This window comes from Sphaerodactylus townsendi, linkage group LG10, assembly GCF_021028975.2.
Source record: "Sphaerodactylus townsendi isolate TG3544 linkage group LG10, MPM_Stown_v2.3, whole genome shotgun sequence".
Classification (NCBI taxonomy): Eukaryota; Metazoa; Chordata; class Lepidosauria; order Squamata; family Sphaerodactylidae; genus Sphaerodactylus; species Sphaerodactylus townsendi.
This window is the reverse complement of record NC_059434.1, coordinates 11,857,013-11,875,458: the sequence shown is the minus strand read 5'-3', so window position 1 is coordinate 11,875,458 and position 18,446 is coordinate 11,857,013. Positions and strand designations below refer to the sequence as shown.

Genomic DNA, 18,446 nt, shown 5'->3' with positions numbered 1-18,446 from the left:
TACACTCACGATACATTCCAGTTATCCATGCCTGTACTCAGCTCACACTTCCCTTTCCCACCAGACAAGCCTACAGCTATCTAAAGCAGCAGTCAACAACATGACAACAACAGCAGTCTAAGAGCAGTCAACAACATGAGCCACATGTGGAAATCCAAGGCAATTCTTTTAAACTCTTCTAAAATCTCCCTCTTCATATTGCAGCCAAAGGTCATCCATGAGAATGTTCCACTGTATAATTATGTTCCTATGTTAGTCTTTTTGCTTCCCTTACTCCAGGCCCTTTCTCTCATGCCTATAATTATTCAATGAAACTAAACTTGCTTACTTGGCCAACATGAAGACTCTTTTTAAAATTCCATTTTACTCTTTCAGCCAGTGTTATTGCAATTTAAAATGAACGTGGCCCTTCATACTTGGCTGTCACACTAGCAGTTATTAAACAAGGTGAATAATAATGTGGTTTAAAACTTTTTAACAAGTTACTTGGAGCATTTCTAACAGTACAATAGAGGTTTCCAAATGGTTATCAATGGGAACCACAAATTTAATGGTGACAACACACAGCCAAGAGACTGCAATATATACACTCTGATATATAAGTACATTTTTAAAGACCCACTGGCCACAAAAGCAGGGTAATGACTGCCTTTTTTCAAAATGATGCCAGGTATGCTCTAGAGGCACAAAAAACATTTTCATGCTTCTTGTTCCACAAAGACAGAATAAGCCGGTACTTGCTTGCTGACAGCAGCATGTAATACAAACAAGAACAGCCAGTGAGTCCCTCCAGACAAAGAGCTTAAAGAAATATGAATCCTTTAAAAAAATGAGTGTGATTGATGACGACATTGACTGGCTACAAGCAAAAGGAATACTCTATATGGTGGGAAAGACTGGGCAGGAGGAAACACTGGCATAGATATATGTAGAATAGCTTGTCGTATGTTGGTTCAGTCAGAACAGGTGGGAGAATGAGAAAAAATATTAAGATATTTAATAGTGGCAGGAAGACTAATAGCAAAGCAACGGACATGGAACACAATACCTTTGATAAAGGCTTTGTTAAGGAAATGCTGTTTTAATATGCTTATTACTATAAATAACTAAGGTAAAATGCTTACATAACCAATTTATTCAATGACGGAGAACTCTTATTGTTTACTGGAATAAATCAAAACTACAAGAAAACATAAAGGTTGACATATTGTCACATGTTTACATATAAGGGCCACTGACTCTTTATTTGGGATTATATTAAAATACAGTCAACATATATCAAATTTGTATATACTTTTCTGAAAGTCTACCCTGTTTCCCTGAATATAAGACATCCCCGGAAAATAAGACGTAGTAGAGGTTTTGCTGAAGTGTGAAATATAAGGCATCCCCCAAAAGTAAGACGTAGCAAAGTTTTTGTTTGGAAGCATGCCTGACGAACAGAATACAGAAATATAAGACATTCCCTGAAAATAAGACATAGCGCATCTTTGGGAGCAAAAATTAATATAAGACACTATCTTATATTCGGGGAAACACGGTATGTATGCTGGCCTTTTGGTAATTTTTTAAAAGATGGGTGTAGTCTATTCAATTTCAGTAATGGTACAGATAATTTGTACACAATTCAACATCCTCATCCTGAGAATCTGAGGTTTAATTAAAAGGAAACACATTTTGAGTCCTTATGGGCCATGTTCAGTTTCTCTCCAAGTACCAGATGCTGTAGATAAACAACAGCTTACGGCCATCAACTTCATATCACACTTATGAACTTCCAGCATCTGCCTGGCTGTCATTTGAAACAGAATGATGGACTAAATGGAACTATACCTAAATGAAATAATTCTTATGTCTTTAAAATGACATACTTTAAAAATGCAGCCTATTGCTATAACAAAAATGGGAATAACAATGCCAAACCACAACTTGTAATTTTATTAACACTAAGCAAGTACTGTAGCATATAAATAGAGTAACCACAAACGTGAACACCTGGAAATAAAACAAGAAAAAGATGGGGGGGGGGGTGTCCTCCAAGAATGTTTCCCCCAGTGAAAAGATCAGGATATCCGAAAAAAACACTAAAAATAACCTCTAATAGATTTTTTTCCTTTTGGAAGGTTTTTTTAAGACAAGGTTTTACTCACTCCAAATGTACAGCATGAAATATGTTATATCAGTCAATCTATAAATGCAATAATGGTAGTTCCATCAGACTTGCCAGAGACATAAGGGACAAAGTTCTTGACTGTAGAACCTGTGCAACCGTCGATCTTGTATTTGAGCCCTCTTTTCCAAAACAAATAATTTCTGCTGGGAACAGAGTATGGTCACTCCTAGATGGTTTATCACGTGTGAGGGCTGGAGAGAGCTTTTGGCAAAGTTGACTAAAAAACTATGCTCCTGCAGACAGGAAATCACTGTCGGAGTGTCCCTCAAGGTCTGATCTAGGAAATCAGCAGGTCGTTGAGATAGGGATGTAGGTGAAGTCCCTGGTTCCTCAACAGTACTATTAGGTTCACTAGAACCTTTGAAAACAACCCATTGGATACTCACCGTGAAGGGGTCTTCTCCTGGGTGGTCGGAGGCCATCTTGTTGGGTGTTTCCCACCCTCAATGACGGACGCAGGACAGATACTTTGGTCACTTCCTGTAGGCTGGTTGTGGCCATCTTGCCTTAGTATCTGACTTAGCCGAGTAAACAAAACTCACAACAGCAATGAACATGAACATCAATCCACAAACAGAATAAACAGTAACAATAATATAAAGGAAGGGACCAAGTATCTGAGGTAAACAAAGGCTCTGGAAAGAGAATTGTACAGAAGGAGCATGATACTGGAAAGGAACGAGAAGGGGGGGGCAAGATGGCCTCCGACCACCCAGGAGAAGACCCCTTCACGGTGAGTATCCAATGGGTTGTTCTCTTGAATGGTGGAGGCCATCTTGTTGGGACTCCCCAAGCAGTTTCCCAATTGGGAGGGTTCCATTAATCTCCAATAACGTACTCCAGGACCCTCCTCCCAAAGGAGGCCTGAACTGCATCTAGGGAAGACAACCTATAATGCCTTACAAAGGAAGAGGGGGAAGCCCAAGTGGCTGCTCTACAGATCTCTTCCAGGGTTACATGCTTAACCAGGGAGGGATTAGTGGCTGCACTCCTGGTGGAATGGGCAGTCAGGTCTTAAGGTTGGAGCTGACGGCTGCTGCAGACATGGGCTCTCCCAGTCTAGGGGGCGCTATGTTAACAACAGGAATTCAGATTTCCTGAACTGCTCCGTGCGAATGAGGAAGGCTTTAAGGTGAATGTCGCACATCCAGATGATGCCATAATAGTTCCCTAGGATGGCTTGGCTTAGGACAAAAGTTTGGCAAAACGATTCAGGTGAAAACCCGTCGTAACTTTAGGTCTACATGAAAGATCCAATTTAAGCACCACCTTGTCCGGAAAAAACATACAGAAGTTAGGATAGATGGACATAGCCCTGATTTCTGATACCTGTCTGGCCGATGTGACGGCTACCAAGAACAGGACTTCATCCTCAGCCATCTGAGATGATTGGACTGGACAGGTTCGAAAGGAGATCGAGTCAACAAATCCAAGACGACATGTAGTCTCCAGGACGGAAAATGGTGGACGACAGGGGGTTGCAGTTGCTGCACGCCCTTGAGAAATTTAAGGATGTCCGGATGCCTAGTGAGTGTTACACCCTGGAGCTCAGGCAGAATGGTGGCTAAGGCGGAAAGTTGATGCTGAAGGGTGGAAGTCCGCAGCCTGTTATTAAAGCCCTCCTGAAGGAATTCCACGATTGTGACTGAGGAGGGAGTCTCTGGGTCGAGATGTTTACGTCTGCACCACCTGGTGAAAGCCTTCCAGGAGGAATTATATATGTTGATTGTGGACCTTCTTCCGGCTGCCAGCATGGTGTCTATGACTCTCCTGGAATATCCCTTCTTCCTCAATCCTCTCCTCTCAAGAGCCAGGCGGTCAGATTGTACCAACCTGGATCTGGGTGGAGGATTGGGCCCTGAACAGCTAGTCTGGAAGGCTGGGAAGATGGAAGGGTGACGCCATGGACAACTCCTGGATGACTGAGTACCATGGTCTCCTTGGCCAGTTTGGCACTACCAGAATCATTTCTCTGCATTCCAGTTGAAGATGTCTGAGGAGACTCGGTAAGACAGATAGTGGAGGAAAAGCGTAAAGAAGACCTGGTGGCCACTGGGCAAAAAGGGCATCCGTGGCCAATGCTTGTGGATGACGAAATCTGGTAATAAAGACGGGGAGCTACACATTCTGTGGAGAGGCAAACAAGTTGATTGCTGGAGTCCCCCACTGGCAGGCGATGGACTGGAAGATCTCTGGGTTCAGCTTCCATTCTGAATGTGACACGCTGGTTCTGCTGAGGCAACCGCCTCGTTGTTGAGAGACCCCTTGACATGCTCGACACGAAGGGAGGCTAGATTGCATTCTGCCCATCCAAGAATCTTGAAGGCCTCTCGGTGAAGTCTGGAGGATCGAGACCCCCCCCCCCCTTGATGGTTTATGTAGCACTTGTGTGGACAACCACATGCGCATGCAGTAGTTGTTCCCTGAAGGCCTTGAGTGCTAACAGGACATTGATGAGTGCTCAGGCCTGAAACCTCGCCAAGGTACCTTAGGCAAAGTGGGTCACAAGTTTGGCTCCTCAGCCCCTTGGACTGGCGTCGGTGAAGACGTGGACTTGACACTGGGCTACAAATACTTCCCTGAGACAGATTGGACTGGGAGGTCCACCACTTCAAGCTGAGGCAGACTGCGGGAGGAATGGACAATTGAAAGTCCTTCTTCTGTATTATCTGCCACCCAAAAGGATGGAGAAATGCCTGCAGTGGTCTTGCATGAACTCTTCCCCACTGTATGAGGTCCATAGTGGAGAGGAGGAGACCAAGGAGACTGGCCAGATGTAGTAGGGCTGAGGACTTTGCTGCCAACACCTTCAGGCTGGTTGTCTGGATCTTCTGGATCTTGTGACCCAGCATGAAGAGGGAGCAGACAGCGGTGTTGATCAGGGTCCGGAGGTGTTCCATTTTCTGTGATGGAGTAAAGGTGCTCTTCTCCCTGTTGATGACGAAACCATATGATGACAGGACTCACTGAACTCAGGCAACATCTTGAACTGCTTGACTCTGTGCCCTCAACCGGATGAGGATGTTGTCGAGGTACTGGTGAAGATGGATACCCTGCTGCCGGAGAAGCGCAATCGGGGTGATTAGCATCTTCGTGATCATCCTCGGGGTGGTCACCAGACTGAAGGGTAGGGCTACATACTGGAAGTGTTGCTGAGGGGGGAGGGTAGAAAACTGTCTCTTGGCCAGCGATGAAACTCTAATGAGTACCCTGAGGAAACTATTTCCTTGATCCAGGAGTCCACATGAGCTCCTGTCCACTGATGGTGGAAGGACAGGAGTTGCCCGCCGACAGGGATGCACCTGCAGTCATGCCTTGTTGTTGTTATTGGGCTATTGGAGCCGCGACTGAAGGGCTCCACGAAAGGAATTCTGTGGCATCCAACCTGATCTGTTGCCATCCCAATTGGGGTGAAAGGAAGAGCAGAATCTGCGAAAGGCTGGCTTGGGTGCAAAGCGTGGCTTGTTAGATCTAACAAAGCTCAGCAAGGCTCTTCATTTATCCTTAGTCTCGACCAGGATCCACTCCAGTTTGTTGCCAAAGAGTATGCATGCCTGGAAGACGAATCCGGACACCACGTTCTTGAAGAGCGTGTCTGCCAGCCAAGGCTTTAGCGACAGTATGCGATGGATCACCGAGGTCTCTGCCATAGTGCGAGAGAAGGTAAGTAGAGTGTCCAGTGTGGCATCAGCAAGGAAGGACACTGCCATGGGGACCCTTTCGGTGCTCCGATGTAGCACTAAGGCAACACAACAAGCAGGGTTTGACAATCCTCACCATAATAATTTCTAAGCATCAGTGCCCAATTCCTGTGCTATGAAGGTCTGATACAAGTGTCAGTGCTTATACAATGTTTTGTTTGTTGGCTTTTTTGCAGGAAGGAAGGCCTTAAACTGACATTCAAACAACTGAAGTTCAGTGAAAACCATTTTAATTTTGTTGAAGCCATGCATGTTTCAGTTGGCACACACAAGGTTCATAACCTGAATAATCACTCATATTTTTGTCATGCCAAGTAAGCTGTTTCAATCTTGCAGAAAATATTCCACATTCAGATGTTTGAGATTTAGCTGAGCTATTTTATGCTGTATTCCAGCCATATTCTATTTCCCCTTAAAACTTGCTTTTTCAGACATATGGACAAACCCTAGTTGTTGCTTCACAAGCCACCTTCGGTTAGCCTCTGCTTCTCTTGTTTGGCAATGAGTTAATACCACATTCACAACCAACATCTGAAGAGAAATCTATGGTTTGCATTTGCACTAAATTGACATTCACCAAACATTGTCTCTCCAGGGTTCACAAGCTGCTGCATTATCACATCCAAAGAACAAGACATTTTGTGAAATCCTGGTTCAGTATTCAATACAAAGCTTATTTTATAACATGTACCAAATAGTCTCGTCCACGCATACTAATTCCTGCATTGTCCTCCCAAATGAAATAAATATCATGGTCTAACATCCACCAAAATGTTTTCATTCCATAATCACTGTCTGGTAAATGTCATGCTGTGACGTCACCCTGTGGGTCAGTAATGATCCTGTTCAGTTCACAGCTCTATGTATGCTATCTTTGACCCTACCCTAATGACTGCTCAAACCTTTCTGATGCACGTTCTGGATTATGATTTTCTTAGGAGTGGAGGATGCTGGAGCATGTTCATTAGTAAGGGAAAAGATATGGTATAGTGCAGGGGTGTCCAACTCTGGCACCCCAGATGTTCATGGACTACGAATCCCATCAGATTCCCAATTGGCCATGCCAGCAGGGACTGATGGGAATCATAGTCCATGAACACCTGGGATGCCAGAGTTGGACACCCCTGGTGTAGTGTTTCATATCACGGGGACAATACCAGTCCCTCAGTCATATGAAGTGTCAGGCATAGCAACTTCCATGTGCAGGTGACCCCTTTGTCACCTATCGAATCCACCACCTTCTATACTACAGTCAACTCGGAAATTATATTTTGTTGAGTACACATTATCATTCCAGGTAGGTGTTTTGAGTCTCTGAAATAGAAGATTTTAAGCTTTCCAAATCACTGTGGCCCACACTCATATGGAGATTGTGAGGTGAAAACCAGAGAGTTTTGGTGGCTTGCAATGATGCAAGACCAGTGGAGAAGCCTTTCCTGCAATAAAAGGTATCTTGCTGGCAATGTCTACAACACATCTTAATGACCTCATTAATTAGGATGGCAGTGGTAGCAAGAAGTTCCAAATTTGGCTATACCATGATTGCTGCCTGGCCCATTCTGATGAAGGTTCCCCTCTATACCAAACACAGTTTTTGCTTCTATCACTTAGGAATGTACACACAAACTAGTTTGTTTCATACATCTCATTTCACTGACTTTGAAAGGATGGAAGGCTGAGTCAACCATGAGCTGGCAACCTGAACCTGACTTCCATCAGAATCAAACTCAGGTCGTGAGCAGAGCTTTGATTGCAGTACTGCAGTTTACCACTTCGCGCCACAGGGTTCTTGAACTGAACCAACAAGTGTTAGTAGCTGGAAATATTTCCAACTTCACACCTGTAATAAAATAGGAAAAGGGCAAGTGCCTGAAACGGTGTGTCAAACGTCCAAGGAGCACTCCTCCTACATGCCTTCTGATAAGATGGTACCCTTTGGATAAAAAAAAATCATCTGACACTCAAGCAATTAATTGTTTTAGTCATTTTCCCAACAACACAATCACATACCAGGTCACCAATCACACACCTGCTGTCCATGGAAAGAGATCTCACACTAAAGTGGTTCTAAAATGCATGTCTTCCACAAAACTGGAAAAAAATAATCCAGTAGTTTTCCTCTCTATTTGTTCTCTGTACAGGCAAAAATAAAGTGCTTATGCAAGGAAGAGAAATTTTTACTTCATTAATTTTCTATGCCACCCTTCCTCTTACAGACTTAGGGCAGCTACGAACATTCATACAACATTAAAAACTACAGATAAAAAACAACATTTAAATACACATCTTCCCATACTAAAATCTATTCAACTAAATGGTAAAGTTCACTAAAAACATTTCTACCTCCCCGGAGGGGAAAAAAAGGGTGGCAGAAGATGGCATATTGCATTATAGTGCTTTTAAAAAATTGCTTTCAAAGCATAAAAAACCCTTTCCAACCACAAAGTAAGTCTCACCCACAAAAATGGCATTCCAGGTTCAGCACAAATAAGTAATATACGGGCAGATAATTCATAATATGCTTCATTTTTGCTTGGAAGAAATGGCCACTTGAAAAATCATTCATGTTTGTTCTCATCCACTACACCATACATCATGCTCTAGGTACAGTCAAAATAAAATCTTTGTGATTATCACAGGGGTTTTGGAGAACAATTTCTGGTATATATGTTGAACTGTTAAAAGTATATGATTTTTGGGTATTCTTACCCCATTGCCTTTGAGGGATTCTTCACTCACATAGTGCATAATAAGTCATTACTGGGAGAGAGGTGGATAGGAGAGAGGTGGAGCCAGAGAGAAGGGCTGGAGGTGGGCAGAGGGGAGGTCAAGAGAACAACCTGAGAAACTAGCAGCAGCATCTGGACGTCATAGGAACAGATTTTGCTGCTGCTCTTCTTCTGCTTCCTCCTATGGAAAAGCCACTGAAGGCTTCACCAAATGCAAGCCAAAAGAAAAGGTGGGTGTAAATATTTTAATAAAGTGGTAGGATAGGGTAAGAGAGATCAACTCTACCCCTCTGTGCTCAGATGGCTATCCACAATGTCACCACTCAATGTGGACCTTGTGATTGCAGAGATAATGACAAAAAGCAATTAACAAGCCAGCTAAGACCATAATTCAGAATGCTGATTTGGAACTCAACGCCTTGGGGCTTGTTTGTTGGACAGTCGGCATTCAGACTTCATAACTAACTGGGCTTTATACATACAGTTTATCAAGAAATCTTAAACTTGCTTTAAGTTCTGATAACAGCCAAAGCAAAAATCAACAAAATTGATTCTTTCTGCTTCTTTTTTATTGGTCGTTAGAGCTGTGGAAGATTCAAGCATTTCTTCAGAAAATAAAAGTTTCTTTTCATCACATCACTGTGCCAGGTGATGAAATAAGCAGTCACATTCACTCGTACTATTACTATTATTATTAGTTTTATAAACCGCCCTCCCCCTCGGGGCTCAGGGAAGTGAACAACAATTTTAAAATATACATTAAAACACAGTATAAAAATGTCAATATACTTAATAAAACCAGAACCATAAAAATGCAGATGGTGTCCTGCTCCTCTCCCCTCCTCACCCTCGTGCCCACAGGAGGCCATATGGAATGATAGGTGTACTTAACCAGGCTGACCATATGCCTAGCGGAGAAAAGCTACACAGCAAGATTCTTACCACTGGTCTAAATGCAACACTGGTCAAGAATCATTTTTATTTTACTGTTTATGTTATTTGCAGTCCTCCTTTCTTACTGGGACCCAAGGCGGATTACACAGAGCTAGTCAAACCAGCCAACAGGATGCAACGTTCAATAAAAAATGCACTAGCATTTGGATTGTAGTCTAAAAACAGAACTGAAGTAAAGTATAAGCATTAACACAACACATTAAATGATGCAAAATTACACAGCAGGATACTACTCGCCACAAACTATACACAGTAATATAGGCTACAGTCCCTAATAATTTATCCATGTATCTTTGTGAATCATTTTGTATAGTACCACTGTCCTGCCTGCTTAAAGGACCCCCTTGAACAATTCAGTTACTGATTTCATTATTGGAAATTTTATTTGTATTTTCTGTCCCCTTGGTGTCAAAATACTGAATATATTTAGTTCCTAGCACACCTCCTAGACAAGAGATCATCTCCAAAACCATTTCTGTACTTACCAAACATGAAGCATTTGAATTCATGTATGCCAGGGTTTTGTTTGTTTGTTTCTGCTGTCAAGTCACACCTGTCTTATGGTGACTCTGTAGGGTTTTAAAGGCAAGAGACCTTTGGAGCTGGTTTGTCATTGCCTGCTTCCAAGTCACAATTCTGGTATTCCTTGGAGGTCTCCCATCCAAATACCAATCAGAATCAGGGTTGAGAGTGTGACTGGCCCAAGGTCAACCAGCAAGTTTCCACGGCAGAGTAAGGATTCAAACCTGAGTTTTCCAGATCTTAGTCTGGCACCTTAACCACTACACCATATATTATTAGTCTCAAGCTCATACTAGTTGTTGATTACATCACTACAAGTGATTTAATTACAATATTTAAATATTGTGAAGGCTCTTGGGTAGATCCAATGCTTCTACTCCACTGGCAGAGGAAAATTCACTGGCACAAAGGAGGAGATGAATCTGCCCATTTCCCCCTCCTCACTGAAGTTGCCCGTAGAATTTTGCCCACATAGCCCACCAAGTTCCACCAATGCCTTTTTAGTGCTCATAGTCACCTGTTAGGGGAAGGTGGGAAAGACTCACCACTATTCACACAATTATGAAAGCCAACCCTATATGTAGGCCAAAGAAATAGTAAACTACCAAGACAGAACTCTCTCTCGCTCTCTTTCTCCAAGTCCAAGCTTGATGCACAAGTTCAGCCTGCAGGGGCCTCCTCTTCTTTCCCCTGATACTTTCCTTGATGTTGCCAAGAGACCATACAGTAATACTATACATGCAAGCTTGCCATTAATTAGCACTCAGAACTGACCATAAAATTACAATAGCTGACAAAACACTTTAATCCTCAGTTCACCTCAAACAATTAGTCTAGAATAAATCCTTTCAAAACTATTCTGAAAGAAATATTGAGTTCATACACAAGTGCATTTACTTAAACACACACATGAATATATCAAACATTTCATACACCTAGTCTGATGCTCTATCATGGTCAAAATTAAGAATTTAACTGCAGTCAGAAGTATATAAAAGCTGCTTGAAGAATCATTTCTGTTGTCAGCTTGCAAGGACACCAAATGACACTTTCTTCCAAGTAAATTCAAGCAGATCTAACACTGTAATTGAAGCAGGTCACCCACCTCACCCCGCGTGCATGCACGCACACACGCACTCACACACAGCGCCCCAATTTTATCTTCACTCTTCTTCCCATCTCCTCACTACTGCAAGAATCTGTTCCTTTGACAGCACTTATGACCTATATAGCCCTGCAGCACTCAGCATGGAAACACAAGGCTTAGAAATATGGCTTCCTCACATATGATCTACTCTTACTCTGTCACTTCTAACTTTAAGTGATTACTCTGTCAGCAGCCAGACAGGAAGAAGGGACGGCATGTCAGAGAATAGTTGTATATGGCCATTCACACACTTTGCCAGTAAAAAATAACCAAGACTCAAAAAATCCCAGATGCCAGATTTCCAGATGCCTAGAAATTTCATTATGGCATCTAGTATCCTCAGCAATATTTCACTGTATAGTTTCTCAGTGACTCTCTAAAGTGCAAAACTTATGATGGCACATCAGAATGTTTTGATGTTGAGTTTGTTTTTCTTCGATTAAAAGTTTAAAAAACTAAAAAAAGAACGTCTTGTATGAAATAAAAACACATATGCAGAGGACAATGGATCTAAGTCCATTTGGCTCTTCACTGGTGTCAGTCAGTTTTATTACGGCCATTAAGCCAGCAAAAAAGAGTAGAGAAGAACAAGAAAAAGGAGGAACAATAAACAAAAGAAAAATCGAATTTGTACAGAAATCCACGATACAGAAATCCACACAAAAAAATATCATCAGCTTGTAGCATTATTACAGTCACCCTCATGTGGTCTGGCTCTTGGTCTCAACATGGTTCTTCTCTTACTATATGCCAGCATACAAAATTTAGCTACCTGCTGAGATATAAGAGAAACTTGGTCTTCCAGCAAAATTCTCACAAGAACTGAGTCGGAATTAACTCTAGTTAAATTTCTGTACTGGATAAACAATGGATGAATTAAAGCCTCCCTTTCCCCTTTATGGAGTTCACAATGCAATAAAATATGTAATACAGAGTCCACTTCCCCTGAGTTACAAACACATAGTCTCCTATGTCGTGGGATTTTTTGAAATCTGGTGAAAAATGTTAGGTAGAAATAAAATAAAATGTAGTGATCAGAGGACAAGCCAAAGTTATAACCCCGTTTTCATGTTTTTCTTGCTAAAAGTGTTTATTTAAAATAAGATATTCCAATTTTTTACCTGAAATGTCTTTACAAATCATTATGTCAATACTGGGCTTTAATGTTACAATGACAACCTAGCTGCATAATACCAGGCAGTCAAACCATTAAGCCATGAAGACACAAGGTACATATAATTATTTGTAATAACAAACTTATTGAGAGGAGGGAGAGATAAAAGTGTAAAATAAATAAAAGCCCTCTGTCCTCGTTTACCCATCATTTGCTGTTCGATCTTCTTTGCCACCTACCCTCTGCGTTAAATATGAATGAAGCCATCACATGAACCAATATGGCTGGTACCAACTCAGCTCCTATCTAAAACCACAACATTACAAACATAGATACAGCAGTGTGAAAAGATACCATGGAAAACGCAAATGTAAAATTCACACATTAGGCAGAATACAAACATAACACAAACCAGGTATGGAGCTTTAGGCTACTTAGATATACAGTACAGCAGTGTTGCCTCAGTGAACATTGCAACACTTTGACCTTGGTATGTGGCTTTTGAACAGAAAACTATTAAAGCTTCAATTTGGAGCCATAAGAGGTTCGAAATACAGGAATAGCTCGAGTTACCCAGGAGTGATGCTCCAGCCATGGAACAGAATTTTCCCACCTTTCCCAGCCTATCACGCTCCCTGAAATACTGCTGAGAGGTTCACTGGATGCAGCACTACTACCATGATAAGGATCCTCAATTTATTTTTGCAACCAGAGAGATGACTGATTTAGTAGGAAATTAAATAGTACAACTGAGTCAGGTCCAATACAAGAAAATGACAGAATCCCATCAACTGCAGCAACCACAAATTAAGTTTATACCTTCTCTCTCTTCCCTAATTATCAGCTAGTCCAGGGGTAGGGAACCTGCAGCTCTCCAGATGTTCAGGAACTACAATTCCCATCAGCCCCTACCAGCATGGCCAATTGGCCATGCTGACAGAGGCTGATGGGAATTGTAGTTCCTGAACATCTGGAGAGCCGCAGGTTCCCTACCCCTGAGCTAGTCAATTGCACTGATACTCCCATGGAGTGAATGACAATTCTAGATGCATTTCATACTGTTTTGTACTATTCCGTATTGTGCTAGGGACTAAAATAGCAACACACAGACACAAATTCTTCTATAGCAACACTCCACATAGTTCATGCAATGCTTGAAATCCTCTTGTCCCAAGCATTATCCCAAAGCAATTCATGGGCAAGAAGCTTTTAAGTGTCACATCACAAGAAAACCATTTGGTTGTCTCCATCTTGCAGTTGCACCACTTAACATTGGCTGTTTATTATCCACAGCATCATAATATTATGGAAGAAAGCAGGTGAGTGCTCAAAGACAGTTCCATTTGAGCAAGGTTAACAACTTCACAGGCAGGAAAAATGACAGCGAGTGATCAACAAGATCCAGCACAGTAGAGAGAAAACCAGGACGCCCGTTCTACTAGCTCAGAGTGGTACTTAACTTAATACTTTTTTACCTAATGGCAGAACTAACCAGATAGGACAGCAATGAGTTTAATTTAAGTAGCAAAATGGAAGACAGGGCTCTAGGAAATCAGCAACCTCCTCAAAGCCCAAAAGGAAATAAAGAAAGCACAACAAGTTCCAGAACTCTCCTTGCATAATACATAGGCATTAAATCTGACATCTTCAATAGTTTTGGGAATGGGAACATGGTATGGCATGTTACAGTATAGTTGGAATACACCTAACAAAATGGAATTTTGAAATTGAATATACTTTATTGTTATGCTAAAAAAGGACTAGAGATGTAATTATGGTATACAAATAATTAAAGCACCGAAGAACAAAGACAACTCTGTTTAACTTAACTAGAACTTCTGCTGCTCTCTGCAGAATGGTAGATTAGAGTGTGCAGGCTTATTGGGATCATGACCACGTGAAACATGTCAAAAACTACTGAGGGATACAAGAGTACAAAAGCTGGCAGAAAGAATGTCCAAGTTTTAACTTCAGAACATGCAGGAGTGGCCGTGCTATCCAGTTAAAGCTTCAACTTACAGTTATCTGTTGAAACAAATGTTCCTGGCCACAAAATACACACTCACACATGTACCAACTACTCTGAAATGAATCTATCCATGCAACCTAAAACTAATAGACCACTCTTCTAGAGTAAGACAGTTTCACTTGTTATCAACAAGCACCTTTATTTTGCAGCTTTCCCAAAAAAAGAAAAACTGCCCAACACTGAATGCAACTAAACTGTAAAACATGATGCCAAGATGAAGAATATCTTCGGCAATCTTGGCTTTCATTTGTCATAATAACAACTGGGGGCGGGGGGGGGGGGCTTGGCGTTCATCTGATGGACAGCATTTGGATATCTACCCTGCACCAGAGAACGCACCAGATCAGGCCATAATACAGTTATAAATCATCTCCACAATGCTATCCCATGTAAAGTTCCCCAAATTGAAGGCCACTATTTTCAGTCAGTTTTGATTACAGTAAAACTGCATAAGCCAGGTTAATTTAGAGACAACTATACAACAAGAATACAGAAGAAAAGAATTCCTGCGATGTTGATGGCTGCACTGTTTTATAAGTTAGTATAACATTTACTAACCATCACATATGACTCTTATTATGACATTTGTCATTAATGGTCTTTGCCATGGCTGACTCTAGCTAGCTGAAAGAGCAAGTCCTCTCCTTTCTCACTTTTTTACAACTATTGTACATTGATAAACACATGTAATACAAAGGCAAAAATGCAGTGTAGGCATTCAGAAGAGACAACAAAATCCACTTCTGCATAAACTGCTGCAGTCGTCTCCTTTTTCCTGGCATTAATAACTGAATTAAAAACACTCTCTCTCACACAGAAGTTTTTCAAAGTTTATCAAGTTGAAGGAGAACACCTCAATCACTAAAGCAACCTTACCCAGCTTCCTGCCCTGCTTGAGGCAGCATCTGAGCATGACTGGATGCTTTAGCAATTATCAACCTACCCAAGACCACCATTTTTGGTGCTGCTCTGAAACACCCAGCAAGGCTCTCTCCTACTGTCACAGATTGGTTGCATTGGGAAGAACAAGATAAATGCAAAGTTTAAATTTCAAAGGATGTCAAACCTGCATTTGTGGCTTTCTTACTATTCTTAATTATTCCCAACTTGCCTCATCATAATCACTTAAAACGAGAGTTACTATAAATTAAATGACATCCTGAAGGAAGCTCTCCGTAACATCAATATAATATCCAAGTTCCATACCTCTCAGAAAACTGAAGCTGTATAAATGCCTCTTAATATATTACTTGGCATATAAAATATGTATAATCAAACCCATCCTGTAAACTTTAGGGCATAAAAAGGAAAGCAATCTAAAAACACACCCCACTTATTTCTTTACATTATTTATAATCCTTCTTTCTCATTTGGGATTCTAGGCAGATGACACAGATTGAGGCAATATAACCAACCAGACGGGGCAATAGATAAACAACTGAATAAGATTTGGGTTGCAGAACCAACCAAAAGCGGACCGGAACCAAAACCAGAGTCTTACCTTCAGGCGTTTGACCACTTCATCGTTGGTGATCTTATCGGTGATCTCTTTGACTCCAGGAGGGTAGAAGATGATTTTGCCGTCGGCGGGAGGCTTTGGTGGGTGGGCAGATGGGAAATCCATCCTGGCGGTGCTGGTTATAAAGTTTCCTTCTCCACAGTCCTCTACCGGCCTCTGTCGGTCAGAAAACAAAAGTTCAGCGGAATAGGGGCGACTTTCTAAAGCTCTTTTCTTTTCCTTCCCCCATTTCCAAACCTCGATTCAAAGAAGGCCTCGCTCGTCCGCAGCCAGGCCGAGCGCCTTTCATGGCCCCCGTCCCCGGGATCCCCACGGGCGACAAAGCCGCCCCTCGACTCCTTCCTCCCTTCCCACGGGCGGCTCGCCCTAAGCCCCGACCTGCTTAGTTTTCTCCACCTCGCGTTTCACAATGCAAAGAGGGGGGGAAATTAAGGGCGAAATAAACCCGTATTTGGAAGGGATCGCCTTCCAAGGAAGGGTCCCGGGGAAGGAGAGACGGGGGAAACCCTCGCTTCTGCTTCCCCACCCTGCAAAGAAAGGTCCCGCCACACGCGCTCCCGGCCCCCCAAGATGAGAGGCGAGGCCTAAGCGGCTAGGCCTCAAAACTATCAGGAGGCAGAGAAGCCCACAGGAGGGGAGGGGAAGAGGGAGGACGGAGATGGCGACCCACACAGCCCCGAAGGGAGACCCCCGCACCCCGCCCAAGAAGCCCACCCCCCCCCTCACGGGTGGGGACCCCCGCCCCCCAGGGGAGGCGCGGGCCACTCTCCGTCCACTTCCCCAGGCTTTCTCCCAACTTCCACCTCAGGACGCCCCTCGTCCCAAGTTGAGCCCCGACGCCCACCGAGGAGCAGCTGCCGGCCTGGCCGCCGACGCCCCCTCGCCCCAGAGCCCCGCCACGACGGAGCGAGCGAGCGAGGGAGGGAAGGGAGGAAACGGCAGCCAGAGAGCCGAGCGAGCCCCCGGGGGCCGCCCGCCTTTTTACCTCATCCAGCTCCGGGAGGTGCAGCATGGAGCGGCCTGCGGGGGCGGCTGCCGTCGTGGAGGAGGAGGAGGAGGAGGAGCGGGTGGCCGCGGTGGCTGCTGCTGCTGCTGCTCCGCTGCTGCTGCTCCGCCGCGGCCCGACGACCGGCGCCCTGCCCTCGCGACTCCCTTCCCCCGGCGGCCGCCTCAACCCCGGCTACTCGGGCAGCGCGTGCGCCTCGCTCGGTTGCCCGGCCGCGGGGAAACAGTGCCGCTCCCCGGCCGGCCCGAGAAGGGCAGGCCTGGAGGAGAAGGAAGGGAGGGAGAGGGAGGGAGGGAGGGGAGGGGAGGCGCCACCACGGCCGCGCTGCCTTCTGCCGCCTCCTTTCCACGCTGCACGGCGCAGGAGGCTGGCCAAGGAGCGAGGGAGCCGCCCTGTCCCCAGCCCGGCCGGGAGTTTTAGCTCCGACGGGTGCACAAAGCCCCGGAGGATGGAGGCCGGCCGCGATGAGGCCTCGCGCTTCGGTTGCCGCCAAAACCACGCGTGTTGTCAGCAGAGCCCCGTCGGTTGATTCACAACGGCCCGTCATGACGGGCGCCCCCTCAGAAGCGGATTAGCCGACGGGGCAATCAGCGCTATAAGCCCTCTCTAGGGTCCAGCGGCCCTTGAAAGAAATAACACATTTTATTCCCAACCAAGCTTTGGTCCCGTGCTGGATTTAGATGAAGAGAGGCCGTGTGAGGCCCCCTTCCCATCCCTCACCCTCAGGACTAGAGGAAGATGGAAGCGCGTTTTAAAATTGCTGAGTAAACGGGTGTTTCAAATTCGCAATTCACAATGCTTCCTTCTGAGAGATGTTATTGTTAAATACCATAGATATTAGAAAAAATGCATAAATAAAATGCATATACCTATGACATTGTCAAAAATATCACATACCATCTTTTATATGCATACAAATGGAGGGACAACAAAATTCCAACGAAACAAGATTAGGGCTTGAAAGTCACAGTTATAAGAGACCAGAATAAGGAGAATTTTCTGAAAGACTGGAAATCCTTTGTGGACTATTTATTGAAAACACACACACACATATATATATACACACACAAACAAACAGCAGGATTTGAGACATAAATACAGTGGCGTAGCGCCAATAGGACAGGGAACACAACGCCCCAGGGGCGTGCCTGCACGGGCATTCTGGGGTGCAGGGTGCTCATGGCCCCCAGGTGCAGTTCCCCCTCGCTCCACCCCTACTTAAATGAAAACAGCATATTGGATTAAGACAACTTTATTAGGACTAAAAGTGAACGTGAAAAAATGTAGATATTAATTATAATCATGGAGTTAGATTTATGCTTGGATCCTTAGTGAGGTAGCTGGAAGTCGCCACATACATGTGTAGATGTTTGTATACGTGGTTTTTTCTTTCTTTTCATTTAGTAGTATTATGGGGGAGGGGGACTAGATCAGGATACTTGCTTTATCGTTCTATGCATGTGTTATTTAGATGTGTAAAATAAATAAAAATTCTCATTTAAAAATATCATACACTTTGACCAGAGACCCTCTAGGCTTTGAGGCCCTAGGC

The 18,446-nt window shown here is 43.7% G+C and overlaps 1 protein-coding gene across 3 annotated transcripts in view; it reads right to left on the bottom strand.

Moving 5' to 3' along the window:
• The window catches only part of PDS5A (PDS5 cohesin associated factor A), a 77,495-nt gene extending 60,383 nt beyond the window's left edge, over positions 1 to 17,112 (bottom strand). Inside the window, exons 1-2 of one of the 3 annotated variants that reach the window (XM_048509266.1) lie at positions 16,874 to 17,112; positions 15,871 to 16,044 (exon numbers count right to left, since the gene is read on the bottom strand). In XM_048509266.1, the coding sequence (XP_048365223.1) occupies positions 15,871 to 16,044; positions 16,874 to 16,900 (201 nt within the window). In that variant the 5' untranslated portion in view covers positions 16,901 to 17,112. The remainder of the gene's footprint in view (positions 1 to 15,870; positions 16,045 to 16,873) is intronic. The other 2 variants (XM_048509268.1, XM_048509267.1) reach the window with 2 other exon arrangements.
• Between the last annotated feature and the right edge of the window lie 1,334 nt (positions 17,113 to 18,446).